We start from the raw sequence: 25,146 nt of genomic DNA, 5'->3' as shown, positions 1-25,146 counted from the left end.
ATGTTTCCAGGGCCTGCAGACCTTTCTACAGGGGCGCCCAGCAAAGGCGAAGCAAACTGCTATGTAGGAATCATGTGCTCGGGCCTCCTATTTGACAGTCACAACGAGCAAATGTCATAGGGAGGCTGTCCCTGGTAATGTTCAGTAGGGTGTGAATCATGAGACATCGGAGGATTCCGATGGGGAGTTGGTTTTCTCACCTCTAGAAGAGGGAGAAATTGCATATGATTGAGAGCCGCTTCAGACTCTACTCAGATTTTTTTATTTTTCACAGAGATGTCTTGCTGAGTTTGTTGGCTGAGACCCCAAACACACTCAGTGTAGCCTGAGTCTATTGGCTCAGACCATGAACACGCTTAGTGTGGCCAGAGGCCAATTTTAAGTTAAGAGTCTTGTTTCTTTTCCCCCCTGTATCCAAGAGATATCGGATTTAAAGAAGATAAATGTGGCTCTCAAGTTTCCTTGCATGGAAACTCTGAGGTCCGTCATTGTGGTGGTATGCAAGGGAGTGTTCTTGGCATCTCTCACCTTTATAGAGGCGAATCTGCACATAGCCATCAGGCCAGAGTACCAGAGATTCCGGAGGATCATGGTCCTAAGGGAACATTTTCAGTTTCAAGCCCTTCCCTTCAGCTGGCGACTGCTCCACGTATCTTCACCAAGGTGATGGTGGTGGGGGCAGCCGCATTGCAAAAGGAGGGGGTGTTGGTGCATCCATATCTGAATGACTAGCTCATTCATGCGAAATTTATTTATTTATTTATTTTAAGTTTTTCTATACCGGCATTCGCGATAAATATCGCATCATGCCGGTTTACATTTAACAAGTGGACAGGGAACAAAAAGATAAAAAATAACATTGATCCTAATAATAGTAATAAATAATGATAATAGTAGTGATAAAACATTAACACATTAAACAAGAGAAAGGCTAAGGAATGCAGTTACAATAAAACAAGGGAGTAATACAACTTGGAGCATAGAAAAAGAAGCAAGGGTTTAAATAGAGAGAGTATATATGTCCGACAATGTGCTTGAAGCGTTAATGAAGTGCCCTTATGAGGTAGGGATGTTAATTACCAAGATTAAGGCAAAGTCTGAGCGACTATTTAATAATTTATTTATTTATTTATTTAACTTTTTTCTATACCGACCTTCATGGTTAAATACCATATCAGTACGGTTTACATCGAACAGGGATAAAAATAATTAGGTAAAGGAAGAGACAAAGTTACATTAAACGAGGACAGTGAACTTGGAAGCTTAGGTAGCTGGAAGAAAAGAGATAAAGTTAAGTTAAAGAAAAGAGAAATAACAAATTCCGGACTAGAGATAGTTCAGAATAGAATTAGTCCATATGTTAGAGTTGGTATCCATGCTGTCCAGGAATCAGATGAGGGGAGGTATAATTGTTCGTATAATTGTTCATGAGTAGATAAAGTCTAATGTGTATCCCAGGGTTCTGGGAAGGCTAGGCGGAACAACCACGTTTTGAGTTTTTTTTTAAAAGTTAGCAGGCAAGGTTCCAACCTGAGTTCAGCAGGGAGGTTGTTCCAGATAGCTGGGGCTGCTGTTGAAAATGCTCGGTCCCTGGATGCAATGAGTCGCGTGGCTTTGGTTGGAGGGGCTTGTAGTGTTCCTTTGGATATTTCTCTCATTGGCCTATTAGAAGTATGGAGTTTTAATGGAATTTCAAGGTCGAGATAAAGGAGATCGTAGATGGATTTATGTATTAATGATAATGATTTGTGAAGGACTCTGTGGTTGATTGGTAACCAGTGTAGATTTCGGAGGATGGGTGTAATATGATCACTCCGGTTGGTGCTTGTTAGGATTCTGGCAGCAGCATTTTGTATCATCTGAAGTGGCTTAATGGTTGAGCTGGGTAGACCTGTGAGGAGAGCGCTGCAGTAGTCTATTTTGGCAAATATCAAGGATTGAAGAACTGTCCTAAAGTCGTGGAAATATAAGAGAATAATAATGGAATAGTGGAATATCAGAGGACCTCTGTCGACAATCAGTACAAAAGTTACCAACGTGCTTGAGCCATTTAGTCCTCTTACAACCTCTGGAGTATCTGGGAGCTCGGTTCGTCACACTGGCAGAGAGAGTGTTTCTCACGGAAAGAGCTTGCTGAAATTGCAGTCAGGTTAGGCTTCTCCTAGAACTTTTGGTGCCCAGAGTCTAGGACTATTTACAGGTCCTGGGATCTAAGGCTTCAACATTGGAATTAATGCATTGGGGGTTCGTGCATATGCGTCCTTTGCAGGGGGCTCTTCTGTCCTGTTGAAATCCATTATTAGAAGAGTTTCATCTTCCGTTGAAGAGGAAAACCATGGACAGTCTTTTGTGAGGGCTTACTCGCACCAGTCTTGAACATGGTGCAGAATTGGAGGTTCTAAATTGGGTAATAGTCACCACCAATGCAAGCCTCTCCAGATGGAGAACAGTGTGGCAAGATCAGTCGGTGCAAGACCAATGGTCAAAACAGGAGGCCTCATGGCCTATCAATCAGTTAGAGATGAGAGTGCTGCATTTTGCATTGCATTCCTGTCTGCCAAGGTTATGTGGCTATCCAGTACAGATCCTATCAGACAATGCGACAACAATGGCCTACATCAACCATCAAGGCAGAACCAAGAATCGGGCAGTGGCTCAAGAGGCCAGGGGGTTGATTCTCTGGGTAGAGCAGCACTTGGAGCAGCTTGCAGCATCTCACAGCACCAGAGTGAACAATGTTCAGGTGGATTTTATCAGTCTGAGAAAGTTAGATCCCAGGGAATGGGAGCTGTCAGAGGCAGCGATGTCTTATTCATGGAAGATGAGGGTATCTTTATCAAAAAGATAGTGCGTCTTTTTTGAAGACGTACTCTACTTATAATGTTATTTGTTATTTGTTATCTGACGTTTTGTTTTCAATGTAACGTCACTACAGTGATTGTTTCTACTTATAAGACGTGTTCCACTTATAATGTTATTTGTTATCAGACGAATTTATTTCAATGTAACGCCACAGCTGCGATTGTTCAGTTTCAATGGAAACCGATATGATTTGATATCTTCTTTCAAGAATGTCGGTATACAAAAATTCTAAATAAATAAATAAAAAGAACAACATGACGTTGTGGTTTTACAGCCACTGAACAGAACACGGTACAGAAGGAATCTGAGCTCTGGTGCTGCCATGGATTTGAAGGATTCTTCTTTGTCTGCCCTCCCGTGGCCTCTGGTAGACAAGGGATTACAGCGGATAGAGAAACATCCAAGCAACGTGATCCTGATAACTGCAGAGTGCCACATCGACCATGCTTCCCAGATTTGATTAACATGGCCATAGACGGGCCCCTGAGGTTCAGACATCGGTCAACTCTTTTCCACCAGGGCCCAATATTTTTGGGTCAGGTGGCTCACTTCTATCTCGTGGCTTTGCTTCTGAGAGGAGATGACTGAGATGGAGGGGATATTCCGAAGCAGTTATTTCCACCTTCTACATCCTTGATGTATGTAAAAATTTGGAGGATCTTCAAGTCCTGGTTTGCTATTGATGGAGTACAGCCTCAGTCTGTTCAGACTATGGTGTTGCATATTTTGGCTTTTCTACAGAAAGGTTCTGGTCAATGGACTGGCTTTTAACTCTCTGAGTGTCCAGGTAGTGACATTGGGTTGTCTCTGGGGTAAGGTGCAAGGGTATCCTCTGTCCTCGCATGCAGATGTTCTACGATTCCTTTAGGGAGCTAAGAACTTGCACCCACAGGTGCGGAATATTTGTCCATCTTGGAATCTGGATCTAGTCCTTAGAGGATTGCATGAGGCTTGGTATGAACCACTAAATAGAGCTTGGTTAACGATTTGACTCTTAAAGTGGTTTTCTTGGTGGCTATTTGTTCAGCCAGGAGAATTTCGGAGCTCCAAGCACTGTCATGTCAAAATCCCTTCCTACAGATGTTGGATTTGGGAGTATCTTTATGCATGGTTCCTTCTTTTCTGCTTGAGGTAATCTTGGTGTTCCATCTTAGTTAGGCAGTGGAACTTCCAGCTTTTACAGATTTGGATTCCTCTATGCCTCACACGGGGGAGCTTAGACTCTTAGATGGGAGACATGCATAATTGAGGCATCTAAAGGTCACTTATGATTTCCGTAGATCACATCACCTCTTTGTACCATGGAGTGGTCCGAAGAAGGGAAATAAGTCATCTAAGGCTACAGTTGTGCAGTGGCTGAAGAAAGTGATCGTTAACTTATATTTCTAAAAGACACCTGCTTCCAGGGTATTTAGTGGTGCACTCAGCGCATTCTCGGGCGACTTCCTGGGCTGAGTCACATGTGCCTCCACATGAAATTTGCTGGCGGCTACTGGGAAGTCATTGCACACTTTTGCTAGACATTATTGCTTAGATGTCGGGGCTCTGGCTTCCATGTGCTTTAGTGAGAGTGTTCTATGAGCGGAACTCTCCAGGTCCCACCCTAGTTAAGGGGAGCTTAGGTACATCCCAGGAGTTTGGACTGATCTGGGTACGTACAGGGAAAGAAAAATTGGTTCTTACCTGCTAAGTTTTGTTCCTGTAGTACCACAGATCAGTCCAGAAGACCCGTCCATTTACTGGGGGGGGGGAGAGTCCACCGCTCATACTGTTGCTTTATAGATAATGTGGAGTTGGAGGTTTTCAATGCTGATAGCTTATATAAAATTTGGGAAATTAGTTTTCCATTGTCCTTTTGAACAACTTCACCTTCTTCCTGCTTGTTAGAGGGGGAGGGAGTTTGTTTAGAAAATTTATGATTGTTGCTGTCATCTTGGCTTTGGTATAGGTCAATACTGAGGGATTACATGTGGCACACTGAGTAATGTACAGTATCAGTGAAACTTTCTCTGTCTCCATCTGCTGGCAAGGAGGCAAAACCCAGGAGTCTGGACTGATCTGTGGTACTACAAGAATGAAAATTAGCAGGTAAGAACCAGTTTTCCTATATGTTCTTTATCATGAAGCAAATGATTTTGTTCTCTGCAGTCTGGATGAAGCAGCTGTAGTCATAGCCGATTATCAGAAGCACTGTGGAAAACCCATTCAGTACAGTTCATCTACTGCGGACATCCTGAAGGTAATGCCTGTACCAGAGCTTAAGGGTGAATAGGTTCAGCGATTGCTTCTTTGTTTTTAAAACAGAAGAGCAACTCTGCATCCAGTATTAACCTAGTACATCCCAAAGCATACAGTGAATCCTACTACTTGTTTTCTGTTTTGACTGGAAATATACTTCCACATAGATCACAAAAGTGTTACTGGATTTCATTGTTGGTAGAGTTTATTTTTTGAAGGAAAAATTCCAACCTGTATAGATGGGAAGCAAATGGAAGGATTGTTTGATTGCTGCCTTTTACCAGCCTGAAATTTTCTCATGATGTTAACGAATGGGATAATGTATGCTTAGCATAATATCTAGGTGTATTTTCCAATGATTTTGAGTCTAGTAAATCGAGCTGATAAATGGACCAATTGGTACCAGAATCGGAATAGACAGACAACTTTTCCTGTCCATCTACCATGCCAAATGCTGTTCATATCAGGTCCTTGATTATCGGGTCATTGGATGCATACAGAGGGGCAGACAGCATCGACAATAGGCGCTCCCACAATAGTGCAGGGAAATACATCTAGAAATTAAAAGGTGTAGATTTCCTAGCATGTAGACAGATGGACTCAAGACCAGTGGGTTTTTGCTCCCCTGCCAGCAGATGGAGACAGAGCAAGCTGACGTCACAGTATATATAACCCTGCAGTGACCCCAGCCTATCAGTATTCTCCACCTCCAGCAGATGGTGGACGTGCATCTCCACTATGGGGATTGCTTTGAGCTTTTTGGAAGGAGAAATTTGAAATTCTAAATTCAGGAAAAGAAAGCCCAACTCTCCTGTGGTGATATCCTAAAGGTTCCTCCCCCAGTTGAGAATTCTTGAGGCGATTTCCGTGGTCCCTCAGAGGTGTGCCTTGGTCTGATAGCTGGGTTTCCAGGCATGGACTTAGCTGCTAGTTCAGCTGAAAGGCAGCAGGTGCAGGAAGCCGAGCGCAGCAGTGACTGCAGATGCCCTCTCCACCTGCAGCCGGAGACCATCTCTATACTCAGCCAGTAAGCGTTGAGCTCAGGTAAGGTTTAAAAAATAAAAAGAAGAAAGTTTTACCTTAATCAGAGACAAATAGAGGGGTTTTAGGACTTCTTCTGGTTTCTGTTCCTCAGTGCACCGTGCCAACATTCATTCCCACTCCCGTTGGGGTTGGGGACCTGGGCAGGTTGAGTAGCCCCTGGTGGGCTAGGCCCCACACTTAGATATTTTCTTGCGCACCGCATGATAAACCGCGGCAGCCATTTTTGCGCACTCTTGTCGTGTTCTGCTGCCCTCTATAAGCCATCACTGTGTGCAGTGTTTCGTCTCTGCGCATGCATTGTGCACTCTGTTTTTGGGCTCGCTTTTTATACGCACAAACTTTTTTACGCGCTTAACTTGGCGCACAGGTTGTGCATGTGCCTTGCCATGCTTTCTTCTAGGTGCTTATTTTTAGGGCAAATTTCATTTTTTAGCACGAGCTGTTCCGACGTTTGTTTACTGCAGCGATGGGGCGCTAGTAAGCAAGACGCTGAAGCATCTTCCTATTTGTGTTGTCTGTCATATTAGGGCTTCTCAGCCTGCCCTGGCTTCTAACCTGTGTCAGTGCTGCTCAGACACTCAGGGGGAGTTGACTTCCTCGGATTTTGCTAACCCTGGCTCTTCCCATTCTGATGATGGGTTGGTCACGGCCTTGACTGGGGGTCGCCAGATCTTGGTTCTCCCTTGACTGGCTCCCCTGCTGGCGAGGGCAGTTCTGTGGGACCAGCTCCAGTTCCTTCTAGGCTTGGTCTGGACTCAGCTGCTTTTTCTTCAGTGGAATTTTTTCAAGGCTTTACAAGCCTTTCTTCAGGCTCAGTCCTACGCTTCCCCCTTTTCTGTCCGGTCAGACCCTCAGCCAGAGGCTCCTCCTTCTTCCAGACCTATGCTTAAGCACTGGAGCTCACCTCAGCTACCTGCAGGTGTTCCCGACAGGAATCCATATGGCACTGATGATGAGGTTGATTCTGATTCCCTGGAAGATGGGGAAATTCCTTCAGAGCTAGAACTGTATCGAACCATGTTGCGGTTCTGTCATAGAGATGAACTTCCAGCCCTGATTTTCCATACCTTGAAACAGCTGGGTGTTCCTGGTTTGGATGGTATGTCAGAGTCGAGGAAGAATCCCATTTTGGTTTCCTTATGTAAAGCCTCTTGGGTTTTTGTTTTTTGTTTTTCTTTTGGGTTTTTTTTTTACCAATGATGGATGCCATCCAGGATTTGATTGATCTGGAATGGGATGCCCCAGAGGCAAATTTTACAGGGGGTTGGACATTGGAAGGCATGTACCCCCTTCATTCGGCTGTGGGAGAGTGTTTGCGTTTTCCCAAAGTGGATGCTCTGGTATGTGCCAAGTCTAAGCAGACCACTATCCCCGTAAAGGGAGGAGTGACCTTGAAGGATGTACATGATAGAAGGATTGAGGCTATTCTTAGGCAAGCCTTTGAGGCAGTGACGATGAATTTACAGATTGCCTCCTGTTGCGCCCTAGTGGCGAGATCTTGTCTGCTTCTCTCTCAGGAGGTTGATGAGTCTGGAACATAAGAACATAAATTGCCATACTGGATCAAACCGAGGGTCCATCATGCCAAACATCCTGTTTCCAACAGTGGCCAATTTAGGATACAAGTACCTGGCAAGTACCCAAACACTAAGTAGATCCCATGCTACTGATGCCAGAAATAACAGTGGCTATTCCCTAAGTCAACTTGATTAATAGCAGTTAATGGACTTGTCCTCCAAGAACTTATCCAAACCCTTTTTAAACCCAGCTACACTAACTGCATTAAACACATCCTCTGGCAACAAATTCCAGAGCTTAATTGTACGTTGTGTGAAAAAGAATTTTCTCAGATTAGTTTTAAATGTGCTACTTGCTAATTTTATGGAGTGCCCCCTAGTCCTTCTGTTATCCAAAAGAGTAAATAACAAATTCACATCTACCTATTCTAGACCGCTCATAATATTAAAGACCTCTATCATATCCCCCCCTCAGCCATCTTTTCTCCAAGCTGAACAGCCCTAAACTCTTCAGCCTGTCCTCATAGGGGAGCTATTCCATCCCCTTTATCATTTTGGTCACCCTTCTCTGTACCTTCTCCAGTGCAACTACTGTATATCTTTTTTGAGATGCGGTGGCCAGAATTGTACACAGTATTCAAGGTGCGGTCTCACCATGGTGCGATATAGAGGCATAATGACATTTTCCGTTTTATTCACTATTCCCTTCCAAATAATTCCTAACATTCTGTTTGCTTTTTTGACTGCCGCAGCACACCGAGCCGACAATTTCAATGTATTATCCACTATGATGCCTAGATCTTTTTCCTGGGTGGTAACTCCTAATATGGAACCTAACATCGTGTAACTACAGCATGGGTTATTTTTCCCTATATGCAACACCTTGCACTTGCCCACATTAAATTTCATCTGCCATTTGGATGCCTAATCTTACAGTCTTGCAAGGTCCTCCTGCAATGTATCACAATCCGCTTGTGATTTAATACTCTGAATAATTTTGTATCATCTGCAAATTTGATTACCTTACTCGTATTCCTTTCCAGATCATTTATAAATATATTGAAAAGCACGAGTCCAAGTACAGATCCCTGAGGCATTCCACTGTTTACCCTTTTCCACTGAGAAAATTGACCATTTAATCCTACTCTCTGCTTCCTGTCTTTTAACCAGTTTGTAATCCACGAAATGACATTGCCTCCTATTCCATGACTTTTTATTTTTTTTAGAAGCCTCTATGAGGGACTTTGTCAAACGCATTCTGAAAATCCAAATACACTACATCTACCGGTTCACCTTGATCCACATGTTTATTAACCCTTTCAAAAAAATGAAGCAGATTTGTGAGGCAAGACTTCCCTTGGGTAAATCCATGCTGACTGTGTTCCTTTAAGCCATGTCTTTCTAGATGCTCTGTGATTTTGAGCTTTAGAATAGTTTCCACTATTTTTCCCAGCACTGAAATCAGGCTCACTGGTCTATAGTTTCCCAGATCACCCCTGGAGCCCTTTTTAAATATTGGGGTAACATTGGCCATCCTCCAGTCTTCAGGTACAATGGATGATTTTAATGATAGATTACAAATTTTAACTAATAGATCTGAAACTTCATTGTTTACTTCCTTAAGAACCCTGGGATGCATACCATCCAGTCCAGGTGATTTGCTACTCTTTAGTTTGTCAATCTGGCCTACTACATCTTCCAGGTTCACAGTTATTTCGTTCAATTCATCTGACTCATCACCCCTGAAAACCATCTCTGGAACTGGTATCTCCCCAACATCCTCATTAGTAAACACAGAAGCAAAAAATTAATTTAATCATTCTGCAGTCTACTTATCTTTCCTAAGAGCCCTTTTAACCCCTTGGTCATCTAATGGTCCAACTGACTCCCTCATAGGACTCTTGCTTCGGATATATTTTTTAAAGTTTTTATTATGAGTTTTTGCCTCTATTTTTTATTTTATTTTATTTAAGGCTTTTTTATACCGGCATTCATGATAAAATCACATCATGCTGGTTTACATAAAACAAGGGGGAGTGATAACTTTGAACGAAAAACAGGTGTTGAGAGGCAGAAGAGTAAGTTACAATAAAACAAGGGAAATTGGAACTAGGAGAAGAAGAAGAGTAGAAACAATAAATTAGGCAGTAACAATGAGAGGAATTATTTACATGGTGTTGACAGGAAATTTACAAGTTGATGTTGTCTGACTGGTGAGAAAGTTAGGAGAGTCAGTTGTGATCAGGAAAGGCTTGCCTAAAAAACCATGTCTTTAGCTTTTTTCTGAATGTTAATAAGCAAGGTTCCAGTCTGAGGTCAGGGGGAATGGCATTCCATAAAGATGGTCCTGCAGTAGAAAAAGCCCGATCTCTGAATGTTTGATTGTGTGTAACTTTTGTTTGTGGAACGTGTAGGGATCCTTTGTATGCTTCTCTGATTGGTCTTGATGAGGAGTGTAGTCTGAGCGGGATTTGTAGGCTGAGAGGGGCTTGCGAGTAGATGGTTTTATGGATGATGGTGATGGACTTGTGGAGGATTCTGAAGTGAATTGGGAGCCAGTGTAATTTTTTGAGAATGGGGAGATGTGATCTCTTCTTCTGGCATTTGTTAAGATCCTGGCAGTAGCATTTTGCAGCATCTGGAGTGGTTTTATGGAAGACGAAGGGAGACCCAGCAAGATAGAGTTGCAGTAGTCTATCTTGGAGAAAATTATGGCTTGAAGGACAGTTCTGAAGTCTTGAAAATGAAGAAGTGGTTTTATTCTTTTCAGAACCTGTAGTTTGTAGAAGCCGTCCTTGGTGGTACGGTTGATGAATGTTTTTAAACTTAAGTGGTAGTCGATTAGGACTCCTAGGTCTCTAGCTTGGGAGACAAAGATGTTTGATGGTGTATTTTGTGTGGTGTTGCTGTTTTCCGGGGAAATGAAGAGGAGTTCGGTTTTTGCAGAATTTAAAATCAGGTTTAGACTGGAGAGGAGGAGGTTGATTTCTTGTCGACAGGATTCCCAGAATTTGAGTGTTTTTGTAATTGATTCTTTGATGGGGATCAATATTTGCATGTCGTCTGCATAAAGAAAGTGTTTTAGTTGAAGCTTAGTTAATAGTTGGCATAGAGGAAGTAAGTAAATGTTGAAAAGGGTAGGGGAAAGGGAGGATCCTTGTGGAACTCCTAGTGAAGAATTGCAGCAAGGGGATTCTTTATTGTTTATTTTGACTTTGTACCCTCTGTTACTAAGGAAGGTTTTGAACCAGGCGAGAGCCCTTCCTTTTATTCCGATGTCCGACAGTCGGTTAAGGAGGATGGAGTGGTTGACGGTGTCGAACGCCGCAGACAGGTCTAGGAGAATTAGTAAAAAGGATTATCCTTTGTCCATACCCATGATGATATGGTCTGTCAGCGAGATGAGGAGGGATTCAGTACTTAATGCCTTGTGGAATCCGTATTGTGTTGGGTGCAGTATTTTATGATCTTCCAGGTAATCGGAGAGTTGAGAATTGACTAATTTTTCTAATAACTTGGCTATAAAAGGAAGATTGGAAATAGGGCGGAAGTTGTTGTTGTCGTTTGGATCCAAATTTGGTTTCTTTAGAAGGGGTTTGATAGATGCTAGTTTTAGGGCATCTGGGTAGATTCCTTGTGCTAAAGAACAGTTTATAATATCGGCAAGGGTGTTTGATATGGTGTCCGGTATTAGCAGGAGAAGTTTTGTGGGGATTTGGTCGGATGGATGGGAGGAAGGTTTCAATTTCTTTAGGAGAGAGTGGATCTCTGAAGCAGTAGTGGGTTCGAACGTTTCGAGAGATATTTTTTTGTTTGTTTGAAGATAGTGGCTGGAATTAGGAGATGGGCCAGGGGGCAGCAGTGCTAATAGGTTGGATATTTTGTTTTGGAAGAAAAGCGCCAAATCGTCTGCTTTGAATTGTGCCTGATCGATGGGGATCGTTGGGGCATTGGTTTGTGTTAGATCGGATACGTATGAGAATAAAGCTTTGGGGTCGAAGATAATGTTGTGGATCTTGTGGGCGTAGAAATCCCTTTTTGCTCTTAAGGTAGAGTTCCTGTATTGGTGGAGAGCAAATTTGTATATGGATAGTGTGCTTGGACAAGGTATTTTACGCCATTCCCTTTCTTTCTTTCTGAGGGATTGTTTGAGTTTTCGGAGGTCTTTGGTGAACCAAGGTTGTCTTTTTGGGGCGTTGAGATTAAGTTTTTTTGAAGAAATTGGACATAATTTATTTGCTACTGACTCTGTGATGTTATTCCAAGAAAGTAGGGCAGTGTTGGGGTCTGCCAGGTCGATGTGTGGGAGTTCTTTAGCCAGGTGGCTATTGAGGTCTTCAGAGGAGCAGGATTTCCTGTAGAGAAACGAATATTGAGTGGGATGGGTGTTGCGGTTTTCTGTCAGTTTGAAAGAGGTTGAAATTACTGAATGGTCCGACCAGGGGACCTGAGTGCATATAGTGGGGGATGAGTGTGTAATGCCAGAGTTTATGAATAAAAGGTCAAGGGTATGACCTGCTTTGTGGGTGGGCTTGTTGATGATCTGTTTAAAGCCCATAGATGAAAGTGTAGTTAGAAGGGCCTCACAGCTAGATGTAAGAATGGTATTGTCAACGTGGAGGTTGAAATCTCCTAGGATCAAGGCGGGTGCATCTAGGTTCAAGTATTTTGCAATGATTTCTACGATGGAGGAGGGATCTGATTCAAGAAGCCCTGGAGGGGCGTAAACGAGGAGGATTTGGAATTGGTTTGCTTTAAAGAGGCCTATTTCTAGTTTAGAGTCAGATTTTGCTGGGAGTTGGGAGAATCTGAGCTCTTTTTTGGCTGCTAGAAGAAGGCCACCGCCTCTTTTCTTTTGCCGGGGGAGGGAAAAGAAGTCGTAGAGCTGAGTGGGGAGTTGATTTATTAGCGCTGTATCTGTTGGTTTAAGCCATGTTTCTGTTATGGCACAGATGTCCGGTTTTGCGTCTAGAAGAAAGTGGTTGAGAATCAGTGATTTCTTGGTGAGGGATTGAGCATTGAATAGAGTGAGAGAAAATAGAGCGAGGCCTAGGAGTTGAGTGAGAGGTGAAATCATGATTGGGATAAGGGTCTTGGTGGTGCGAGGTTGAAGTATCATTGCTTTTCTGGTGATGAGACTGTGGTGAAGAATAGGGATTGGGATGCCCATAGGCATTGTGTTGTGTTGAGATCTTGTTGTGATGGGTAGGATGGGGTTGAATTCCTGGATGATGGATGAGTGCTAGAGGAAGCTAGAGGCTGGATGTGATGAATGCTGGAAGCCTGGATGACTGCAGGAGGCTGGAAGAATGAATGCTGGAAGACTGGATGACTGCAGGAGGCTGGATGTGAAGAATGCTGGATGTGATGAATGCTGGATGTGATGAATGCTGGATGACTGGAAGACTGGAAGCCTGGATGACTGCAGGAGGCTGGAAGAATGAATGCTGGAAGACTGGATGACTGCAGGAGGCTGGAAGAATGAATGCTGGAAGACTGGATGACTGCAGGAGGCTGGAAGAATGAATGCTGGAAGACTGGATGACTGCAGGAGGCTGGAAGAATGAATGCTGGAAGACTGGATGACTGCAGGAGGCTGGAAGAATGAATGCTGGAAGACTGGATGACTGGAAGACTGGAAGCTTGGATGACTGCAGGAGGCGTATTGTGGGAGGCTGAGAGTGATTAGATGGGGTTTGGTATTAGAACGCGTGAGCAGTGCTAGAGAAAGTCTGTGTCAGCAAGTGGAAGAGGCCCTGGTCCTGGGGCTCACGAAGGGGCGCACTAAGGGGCTTGGTATGCGGATTTGCGATGACTCCTGGCGGAGGCCCCCCTCATCTTCCGCTGCACATGAATCTACTTTAGCAGGGACCGGTTCTTCACAAGGATCTGACTCGATTCTGTCTTACAGTTGAGAGGACTCGCCTGTTAAAGCGTAGTTATTCCTCTGCGGTGATTGCCATTTTACTCCGTGCTCACCAGTTCTCCACTTCTTTGGCTTATGTGCAGGTTTGGAGAGTTTTTGAGGCCTGGTGTGAGGAGTGGGGTGTTCCTCCTTGTTCAGTTAAGATCCTTCTCATTCTGGATTATTTGCAGGATGGATTGAATAAAGGCTTGGCCCTTAATTCCTTGAAGGTGTAGATTGCAGCTCTTGCCTGTTTCAGAGGCCTGGTGAATGGTGTTTCCTTGTTGTCTCATACTGATGTGGCCCATTTATTGACGGGATTAAAGCTTCTTAGGCTTGAGGTTACGGGTTTCATTGTGGAGTCTTAATTTGTTGCTGGACATTTTGGCAGGCCCTACAATCCAACCTCTATGTAGCCTTTCCTTACGGTTGTTGACTTTGAAGACTTTGTTCGGGTGGCTATATGTTCTGCACGTTGGATTTCTGAGCTTGCAGACCTTGTCTTGCTGGGAGCTGTTCCTTCGGGTGACTCAAGGGGCGTTACAGCTGCATACTGTTCCATCCTTCTTGCTCTATGTAGTCTCGGACTTTCATTTGAATCAGTCCATTTCCTTGCCATCCCTGGATAAGGTCAGTGATGCAGAGGAGATTTGCCTTTTGTGCTCCTTGGATGTTAAGCGTCTTGTCGTGTGGTATCGGGAGGTCTCTGAGACTTTTTGAAAGACAGATTGTCTATTTGTTCTCCATGGCAGGAGTAAGCAGGGTGCTCTGGCTTCGCGGGCTACCGTAGCTCGTTGGATTAAGGAGGTGGTCATGGCCGTGTATGTGGATGCTGGAAAACCTTACCTACTCAGGTTAGAGCTCATTCCACTAGGGCTCAGGCAGTGTCATGGGCGGAGGTTAGTCTGTTGTCTCCTGTTGATATCTGCCGAGCTGCGACGTGCTCCTCCTTTCACACGTTTTCCAGGTTTTATTGTCTGGATGTGCAGGCCCGGGAGAATGCAGCCTTTGCACGTGCAGTGTTGACTGGACCGCAGGCAGCCTCCCACCTTATTGGTGAGTAACTTTGGTACATCCCACTGGTCTGGAGTCCATCTCTCTACATGCAAAGAAATGGAGAAATTACTTATCTGATAATTTCATTTTCCTTAGTGTAGACAGATGGACTCAGCTTCCCGCTCTCAGCTGCCTCATGAGTGTGTCAGTAGTCCTCCTGTGGGGCTCTGGGTCCCAACGTGTTACTGGTAAGTGTTCATCCAGTCCCTAGCTTGGGGTACCAAAATCTTATGTGAGTTCAGTGTTTATGGTTGGTTGAGTACATAAGAACATAAGAACATAAGAAATTGCCATGCTGGGTCAAACCAAGGGTCCATCAAGCCCAGCATCCTGTTTCCAACAGAGGCCAAACCAGGCCACAAGAACCTGGCAATTACCCAAACACCTAGAAGATCCCATGCTACTGATGCAATTAATAGCAGTGACTATTCCCTAAGTAAACTTGATTAATAGCAGTTAATGGACTTCTCTTCCAAGAACTTATCCAAACCTTTTTTGAACCCAGCTACACTAACTGCACTAACCACATCCTCTGGCAACAAATTCCAGAGATTTATTGTGCGTTGAGTGAAAAAGAATTTTCTCCGATTAGTCTTAAATGTGCTACTTGCTAACTTCATGGAATGCCCCCTAGTCCTTCTATTATTCGAAAGTGTAAATAACCGAGTCACATCTACTCGTTCAAGACCTCTCATGATCTTAAAGACCTCTATGATATCCCCCCTCAGCCGTCTCTTCTCCAAGCTGAACAGCCCTAACCTCTTCAGCCTTTCCTCATAGGGGAGCTGTTCCATCCCCTTTATCATTTTGGTTGCCCTTCTCTGTACCTTCTCCATTGCAACTATATCTTTTTTGAGATACGGCGACCAGAATTGTACACAGTATTCAAGGTGTGGTCTCACCATGGAGCAATATAGAGGCATTATGACATTTTCCGTTTTATTAACCATTCCCTTCCTAATAATTCCTAACATTTTATTTGCTTTTTTGACTGCTGCAGCACACTGAGCTGATGATTTCAATGTATTATCTACTATGACGCCTAGATCTCTTTCTTGGGTGGTAGTTCCTAATATGGAACCTAACATCGTGTAACTACAGCTAGGGTTATTTTTCCCTATATGCAACACCTTGCACTTGTCCACATTAAATTTCATCTGCCATTTGGATGCCCAATCTTCCAGTCTTGCAAGGTCCTCCTGTAATGTATCACAGTCTGCTTGTGATTTAACTACTCTGAATAATTTTGTATCATCTGCAAATTTGATAACGTCACTCATTGTATTCCTTTCCAGATCATTGATATATATATTGAAAAGCACCGGTCCAAGTACAGATCCCTGAGGCACTCCACTGTTTACCCTTTTCCACTGAGAAAATTGACCATTTAGTCCTACTCTCTGTTTCCTGTCTTTTAACCAGTTTGTAATCCACGAAAGGACATCGCCTCCTATCCCATGACTTTTTAGTTTTCGTAGAAGCCTCTCATGAGGGACTTTGTCAAACGCCTTCTGAAAATCCAAATACACTACATCTACCGGTTCACCTTTATCCACATGTTTATTAACCCCTTCAAAAAAATGAAGCAGGTTTGTTAGGCAAGACTTCCCTTGGGTAAATCCATGTTGACTGTGTCCCATTAAATCATGTCTTTCTATATGCTCTACAATTTTGATCTTGAGGATAGTTTCCACTATTTTTCCCGGCACTGAAGTTAGGCTCACTGGTCTATAGTTACCCGGATCACCCCTGGAGCCTTTTTTAAATATTGGGGTTACATTGGCCACCCTCCAGTCTTCAGGTACAATGGATGATTTTAATGATAGGTTACAAATTTTAACTAATAGGTCAGAAATTTCATTTTTTAGTTCCTTTAGTACCCTGGGATGCATACCATCCGGTCCAGGTGACTTGCTACTCTTTAGTTTGTCAATCTGGCCTACTATATCTTCCAGGTTGACAGTGATTTCGTTCAGTTCGTCTGACTCATCACCCCTGAAAACCAACTCCGGAACTGGTATCTCCCCAACATCCTCACTAGTAAACACGGAAGCAAAGAATTCATTTAGTCTTTCTGCAATGGCCTTATCTTCCCTAAGAGCCCCTTTAACCCCTCGGTCATCTAATGGTCCAACCGACTCCCTCACAGGTTTCTTGCTTTGGATATATTTAAAAAAGTTTTTATTATGAGTTTTTGCCTCTATGGCCAACTTCATTTCAAATTCTCTCTTCGCTTGTTTTATCAATGTTTTACACTTAACTTGACAATGCTTATGTTTTATCCTATTTTCTTCAGATGGATCTTTCTTCCAATTTTTGAAGGATGATTTTTTGGCTAAAATAGCCTCTTTCACCTCACCTTTTAACCATGACGGTAATCGTTTTGCCTTCCTTCCACCTTTCTTAATGCGTGGAATACATATGGACTGCGCCTCTAGGATTGTATTTTTAAACAATGTCCAAGCCTGTTGAACACTTTTAACCTTTGCAGCTGCACCTTTCAGTTTTTTTCTGACTATTTTCCTCATTTTATCAAAGTTTCCCTTTTGAAAGTTTAGTGTTAGAGCTGCAGATTTACTTATTGTCCCCCTACCAGTTATTAGTTTAAATTTGATCATGTTATGATCACTGTTGCCAAGTGGCCCCACCACCGTTACCTCTCTCACCAAATCCTGTGTTCCACTAAGAATTAAATCTAAAATAGCTCCCTCTCTTGTTGGTTCCTGAACCAATTGCTCCATGAAACAATCATTTATTACATCCAGGAACTTTATATCTCTAGCAAGTCCTGATGTTACATTTACCCAGTCAATATTGGGGTAATTGAAATCTCCCATTATTATTGCACTGCCAAATTGGTTTGCTTCCCTGATTTCTCTTAGCATTTCATCATCTGTCTGACCATTTTGTCCAGGTGGACGGTAGTATACTCCTATCACTATACTCTTACCCAACACACATGGGATTTCTACCCATATAGATTCTACTGAGCATTTAGTCTCTTGTATGATCTTTAGCCTGTTGGACTCTATACCCTCCCGGACATAAAGTGCCACACCCCCACCAAGTTGATCCTCCCTATCATTGCGATATAATTTGTACCCTGATATAGCATTGTCCCATTGGTTATCCTCCTTCCACCAAGTTTCTGTGATGCCAATTATGTCAATCTCATCATTTGCTGCTATACACTCTAACTCTCCCATCTTACTTCTTAGACTTCTGGCATTGGCATATAGACATTTCAAAGTGTGTTTTTTGTTTGTTTTAACAACCTGCTTTTCAGTTGTTTGGGATAATTCGGAAATCATTAGTTTTGGTGATTTTTTACATATAGGCATATGGACTATATTTGCTTTTAATGGAACCTCTCTGTTGGGATGCCCTAACTCTCCTGTTTCATTAGTATCCTTCAAGGATACATTTCTCCGAACCATGCACTGCTGAGTGACTGTCGGCTTTCCCCTTTGTTCTAGTTTAAAAGATGCTCTATCTCCTTTTTGAAAGTTAGTGCCGGCAGCTTGGTTCCACTCTGGTTAAGGTGGAGCCCATCCTTTCGGAAAAGTCTCCCCTTTCCCCAAAAGTTTCCCCAGTTCCTTACAAAGCTGAATCCCTCTTCCCTACACCATCGTCTCATCCACGCATTGAAACTCTGGAGCTCTGCCTGCCTCTGGGGTCCTGCACGTGGAACAGGAAGCATTTCAGAGAATGCCACCCTGGAGGTTCTGGATTTTAGCTTCCGACCTAATATCCTAAATTTGGCTTCCAGAACCTCTCTCCCACACTTTCCTATGTCGTTGGTGCCCACATGTACCACGACAGCCGGCTCCTCCCCAGCACTGTCTATAATCCTATCTAGGTGGCGCGTGAGGTCTGCCACCTTCGCACCAGGCAGGCAAGTTACCAGGCGGTCCTCACGTCCACCAGCCACCCTGCTATCTACATTTCTAATAATTGAATCGCCAACTATGATGGCAGGCCTAACCCTTCCCTCCTGGGCAGTAGCCCTGGGAGACTTGTCCTCGGTGCGAGAGGACAATACATCACCTGGAGAGCAGGTCCTTGCTACAGGATCACTTCCTGCTACACCAGGGTGATGTTCTCCTACTGGGAGACCTTTCTGATCCAAGGCAGCACTAGGGCTGCCAGACTGGATTTGGGACTTGACTACTATGTCCCTGAAGGTCTCGTCAATGTACCTCTCTGTCTCCCTCAGCTCCTCCAAGTCTGCTACTCTAGCCTCCAGAGATCGGACTCGTTCCCTGAGAGCCAGGAGCTCTTTGCACCGGGTGCACACATACAATCTCTCACCGGCAGGTAAAAAATCATACATGTGACACTCAATGCACAGTTCTGGTTATCTGTTTTTAATCAAGTTTTTTGCTAGTCTGTCCACACTTGCTTTTGAAGAGAATACTGGCAAGCTGGGGTCACTGCAGGGTTATGTATACTGCAACATCAGCTTGCTCCATCTCCATCTGCTGGCAAGGGAGCATAAACCCACTGGTCTTGAGTCCATCTATCTACACTAAGAAAAACAAAATTATCAGGTAAGTAATTTCTCCATTTTCCGTGCTTCGAAACTCCTCCTCTTGATGTAATGTATCTTTTTACTTCATAGGGACACGGTTAAATCTGTTAGTATATAAATATCTTTTTGTGTTTTGCATTTTTAGACCTTCTTAAATGGACAAAAATAGACCACTGCGTTTCCTGGTGTGGAGCAAGCAGAAATTTTAGTACAGTGCTTCTTTAGTTTGCTAAGGCAAGATATTTCTACCTATTAATTTAAAAAAAATTATTTTCTGGTATGTTGAAGGCTATATTAGCATGCATTATATTGCTGTTTGGTTTGTTGATAGATGAGTCTAAATTTCTTTTCTTATGCTTTAAGCAAATAAATTGGTATTGTATTTTGCTTTTGCTTGTACTTCTGTCTAGAAATCTAGAAACACCTCTGCATGGATATGAATATTTAACTTATTTTCTTGAGCCCTGAAGCAGCTGTAATTCTTTATTCTTTCCTCAATTTATTTAATACTAAAGTTATGTGTATTTTATTCAGTGATGGTGGACTGTTTGGACGTATTCTTCCATTTTGTAATTATCCAGTTGAAATCATTCTGTTTTTATTTCCATAATCTTATGTATAAACATAGCACTCAGTTGTATAACTATGTGTAAGAATAAAATGTAACTAATGTTTCCATCCTCTGTGTGCTGTCTTCAAACCATCCATGCTCTTTTAATAGTAATTTTGTCCTTGTTCGATGTATATAACTTAAGTCTGAAACAGAACTGATCCAAGAATCACAAGTTATTGCTTGTGCACAGAAGATACAATTGACACCCTGAAAGTGACCATAAACATCATCTTCCTGTGTATGGATTGGCTCTTACTACTTATATCCACAGCAATATGCAATACACTCTGGTTCCCTAAACTTTGTTGATATGCAAGCAATAAATCCTGATTAACAAATAATGCCCTCTTGTAAGCTTTCCCTACGACCTTCAGGAGGTACCTCCTCTCCAAAACACGAAGTTCTAATTCCCAAGCCTGTGACTTAAAAGCTTTAACATCTAAACAAATGCACCTAATCCTCAGTAACTGACTAATAGGCAGTCCTTCTTTTAATTTTCTAGGATGAAAGCTCTCAAATTTTAAAAAAATTGTTGCACTATATAGCTTTACAATACATCACTGTCTTAAACCCCCTGATGCTTTCATAATCTTAATATCTAAGAAAGCCAGACTACATGCATCATATTTCATATTAAACTTAAAATGTGTATTCCATGTATTAAGCCACTGCACAAAAGTGTGCAGTTTCTGCTTTGTAGAAATCCAGCCAAAAACTACATCCTTGATAACTTCTGCATCGCTCCTTAGTTTGACCTCATCTTGAGTATTATGTGCAGTTCTGGTCACTACATCCCAAAAAAGGTATAGCAGAATTAGAAAAGGTACAGAGAAGGGCAGCTGAAATGATAAAAGGGATGGAGTAGTTTCCCTATGAGGGAAAGGCTAACTAGGTTAGGACTCTTCAGCTTGCAGATCAGACAGGTGAGGGAAGATATGATATAAAACGAGTAAACGTGAATCGGTTTATTCTTTCAAAAAGTAGAAAGGCTAGGGGATGCACAATGAAGTTATTAGGTAATACTTTTAAAATTAATATGAGAAAATTATTATTTTGCTCAGTGCATAATTCAGCTCTAGAATTCATTGCCAGAGGATGCGATGAAAGATGTTATTCTAGCTGTGTTTAAAAAAGATTTGGACAAGTTCCTGGAGGAAAAGTCCATAAACCAGTATTAATGTAGCTTTGCAGAAATCTACTGCTTATTCTTGGGATAAGCAGCTTGGGATCTATCTACCCCTTGGGATCCTGTCAGTTGCTTGTGACCTGGATTGGCCACTTTTGGAAACAGGATACTGGACTTGATGGAACTTTGGTCTGACCCAGTATGGCAAATCTTATGTGACTTTTCCAGTATTTAATATCTTGATACCAGGATGATGAATATATATTTTTTTAAAAACCTCTTCAAATAGTACACTATACAAATTAGAGCTAATGTTACCCCCATATGTATACCATATATTTGCAAATGAAAGATGGAAGCAAACTAGAAATAATTGTTCAACAATACAATTTTTGCTAGCTGATCTATAAACCATGTAGGTATCCAACAAGGTTAGGTCTTCTTTTCTAATGTTGTATTTATCACTTTAATTGCCTTACTATTTGTATATAAATATTCTACATCAAGCTACCAATAGTATATCTATAATACTCCCTTGCACATCTTGCAACAAATGTAAAATACAAGATGTATCTTGAACAAAAGACTGAATCTATTGCATACAATTTTTTTTTAAAGAAAGTATCAAGAAATGTAGATAAGGGACCCCACAATTTATTTATTTTATTTATTTATTTAACATTTTTTATATACCGCAGTTCTAGTAACAATGTTACTAATCACTTCGGTTTACAAGTAACTTTGGGATGACATAACATATGTGTGTGTCTTACAGAGAACAGGAAGTATGAACTGGGATTTGGTTAAAATTAATATAAGTGAACATATAATAAATATAAATATAAGGATAAATATAAATATAAATAACATTGATCAGAATACAATATAACATTTAAAATAATGAATCTAACATAACTAGCAATTTTATAATCAAGTAGCAGTCCTGTAATATGTGAGCAGTCGTAGGGGGGATGTGTCATATATGAATTCTTGATTCATTAGGCATTGTGACATATGATGAGATGATCATGTAGTGATAGTGATATAACAGATCCATTCATACGAAGGCTTGGGAGAAAAGCCAGGTCTTGTCTTTTTTTGAAGTTTATTGGGCATTGTTCGAGCCTAATGTGCGCAGGGAGAGAGTTCCATATGTTAGGGCCTGCTGAGGAGAATGCTCTTTTGTTTGAAGATGTCTTTAATGGAGGTGTTTTTAGAGAGCCTTTTTGTGCAGATCTTCGTGGACGAGAGGATGAGTGCAGCTGTAATGGGATTATGAGGTCTAGGTGTGAGGTTTTGTAGATGGCTTTGTGGATGTTCGAGAGGGATTTGTAGAGGATTCTTTGTTTAATAGGGAGCCAATGGAGATTCTTTAAGATTGGAGTAATGTGGTCCCTTTTTTTTGTTTTGGTTAGAATCCTGGCAGTGGCATTTTGTAGCATTTGTAGAGGTTTAAGGGAGATAGCTGGGAGACCAAGTAAAAGAGAATTGCAGTAATCCATTTTTGAGAATATAATTGCTTGCAACACTGATCTGAAGTCATGGGGGTGGAGTAAAGGTATAAGACGTTTTAAGACTTGGAGTTTGTAGAAACAATCTTTCACGGTGTTGTTAATAAAGTTTTTGAAGTTCAGTTGGTTGTCCATGATAACTCCTAGGTTTTTTTACCATGGGCGATAGAGTAGGTGTTACCACGGGATGTGCGTTGGAGAGCTGGTAGTTGCCATCTTGTGTGATGAGGAGGAATTCAGTTTTGTTGGCATTGAGAATTAGGCAGAGATCAGCAAGTAGATTGGATATGGAGGTGAAGCATGAATTCCAATAATGGAGGGTTTCTTGCAATGATTTGGTTATTGGGATGAGAATTTGTATATCGTCCACATATAGGTAGTGTGTTAGATTCAGTTTAGATAGTAGGTTACAGAGGGGGAGTAGGTAAATGTTGAATAAGGTCGGAGATAAGGAGGATCCTTGAGGTACTCCTAGGGTTGAATCGATAGGTTTGGACTAATTGTAGTTGATCTTAACTTTATAAGTCCTGTCTTGTAAGAATGATTTAAACCAATTGAAAGCGGTGTTTTTTATTCCAATCTCTGCTAGACGGTTTAAGAACATCTCATGGTTTACCGTGTCAAATGCCGCTGAAAGATCGAGGAGTATAAGGAGGCACAGTTGTTTTTTCTCGAGGTTGAGGAGAATGTTGTCACTTAGCGAAATTAAAAGTGATTCTGTACTTCTGGATTTTCGGAAGCCGAATTGAGTTGTGGCTAGAATGTGGTTTTCATCTATGAATTCGCAGAGTTGATGATTTACAATTCTTTCAAGGATTTTTGCTATGAGAGGGAGATTTGCAATTGGCCGATAGTTGGCTGGGTTTTCCGGTGAGAGATTTGGCTTTTTTAGAAGTAGTTTCAGAATGGCAAGTTTGAGTGGAGTTGGCACTAGGCCTTGAGTAAGTGAGGCATTGATAATTTGAGATATTGGTTTAGCAATGACTTTGGCGCTTGCTATGAGAAGAATCACCGGAATTGCGTCAAGAGGGTGTGAAGACGGTTTGAGTTTCTTTAGTATGTTTTCAATCTCTAGTGTAGATGCAGGTTCGAAGATATCCAGGTTTGAGGCATGAGGTGGTGAAGCTGCTGAGGTTGGTTGTTGAGGGAACAGATTTTTGTGATCCCGAAGAGGGTTCAGGAGGTTGGAAATTTTTTCCTTGAAGAAGATGGCAAGTTCCTCGGCTTTGTTTGCGGCATTTTCATCTGGAATGACTATTGGTGGTGGTTTAGTAAGGGATGATACCAGGGAGAAGAGGGCTTTTGGGTCATATATGAAGTTGTGGATTTTTCGGGAGTAAAAGTCTCTTTTAGTTTGAAGAATGGAGATCCTGTATTGGTGCATGCTGGTTTTGAAGGCTGAGATGTTGACATTTGTAGGGTTTTTCCTCCAGATATGTTCTTTGATTCTAACTTCCCGCTTTAGGAGTCTGAGGTCTGTGGTGAACCATGGTTTTTTCTTTTCTTTATTAGTGTTGATGTTTTTGGAGACAAGAGGGCATGTCAGATCTGCGACTTTCTTTGTTATGTTGGTCCAGGATGACACAGCAGGTCTACCCGGAGGGTTTTCCAAGGACTTGTGCAAAACAATAGTGGTCTCGTATTTTCAGTTAAAAAACTGATCTCTTTCTATGTAAGAAAAGCAAACCTCAGCATTAATGCACAGCATTCTGGATCATTAAACTAATATAAGGAGGATCACCTCTGATAGTACAGAACATCTTGTCTACTTCATTTACATATTGTCTATGGAGCACTACTACTGCACCGCTTTTATCTGTTGGGTTAATGGCGAGATTAGTATTCATCTGGATTTCCTATAACACTGTTGTGATTTTTTTATTTTTAGGGATTTTGTAAACTCACCAATTGAATGGGTGAAATATCCTGATGTGCCAGAAATATTCTGACTGGCTATGCTGATCCTATGATTTTATGGGGGGATGTTTTGAGAGTGGACAGCCGATACATATATGGCTATGCCATAGTGAAAATTGTAGCTGCAGTTTGGTAGTTTCTTCTAAGTGTATCCCAGGGTTTGCATATGGATGTGATAATTACATTAGTTTTTGCTTTGTAATTAATTTAATTTTATTTTGAATGCCTTTTCCCTGTATGTACCCAGATTAGTCCAGACTCCTGGGTTTTGCCACCCCCCCCCCCCCTCTCTAGCAGATGGAGGCAGAAGTTTACCTACAAAATTCTGCCTTATCTAGGATGGTGCCACCTACAGTCTGGCAGTATTCTTCTGTCTCCAGCAGATGGAAGGGGTGCAACACCTACAGTCTGTGTTAGGCCCTAACAAAACCTATCTTAGGCCCTAGGTTTTGTTTTTAGTGACAGTGTTAGTTAATTTAAAAAAAAAAAAAAGGGAATAATAGCAGTGACTCCCAGAGTGAGACCACAGTGACTGCCTGCAGGTGGAAGCCCTATTCTTTCCAGCTCATCCACTACTGGGGGTGATACCGGGGATCCCCCCCCCAGTAGGGTCAGGACCCGGAGGCTCGCGGCAAGTATTTGTTTAAAAAAAAAATCAGACTGTCCTTTTTTCTTTGTGGCTCCACTCTTCCGATCGCGGGAAGGGTGTTTTCGTGCCTTTTCAGGGGGGGGGAGGTAAAATTAGATTTTGAATTGTTCTTTTTGTTGTTTTTCCACATGCTGCTTCAGGCTGCGTTTTGGGCCTGTGGCGCCGCACAAGCACGGC

The 25,146-nt window shown here is 42.1% G+C and overlaps 1 protein-coding gene across 3 annotated transcripts in view; it reads left to right on the top strand.

The window, feature by feature from the left end:
• KNTC1 (kinetochore associated 1) overlaps positions 1-19,831 on the top strand; it is a 422,937-nt gene extending 403,106 nt beyond the window's left edge. For all 3 annotated transcript variants that reach the window (XM_029571458.1, XM_029571459.1, XM_029571460.1), the window contains exons 63-64: positions 5,011-5,101; positions 19,299-19,831. In XM_029571458.1, the coding sequence (XP_029427318.1) occupies positions 5,011-5,101; positions 19,299-19,322 (115 nt within the window). In that variant the 3' untranslated portion in view covers positions 19,323-19,831. The remainder of the gene's footprint in view (positions 1-5,010; positions 5,102-19,298) is intronic.
• Positions 19,832-25,146: the final 5,315 nt, after the last annotated feature.

The sequence above is a fragment of the Rhinatrema bivittatum genome, chromosome 11, assembly GCF_901001135.1.
Source record: "Rhinatrema bivittatum chromosome 11, aRhiBiv1.1, whole genome shotgun sequence".
In the NCBI taxonomy this organism is placed as follows: domain Eukaryota; kingdom Metazoa; phylum Chordata; class Amphibia; order Gymnophiona; family Rhinatrematidae; genus Rhinatrema; species Rhinatrema bivittatum.
The sequence above is the reverse complement of the archived record's forward strand: the minus strand, read 5'-3'. Positions and strand labels throughout refer to the sequence as shown.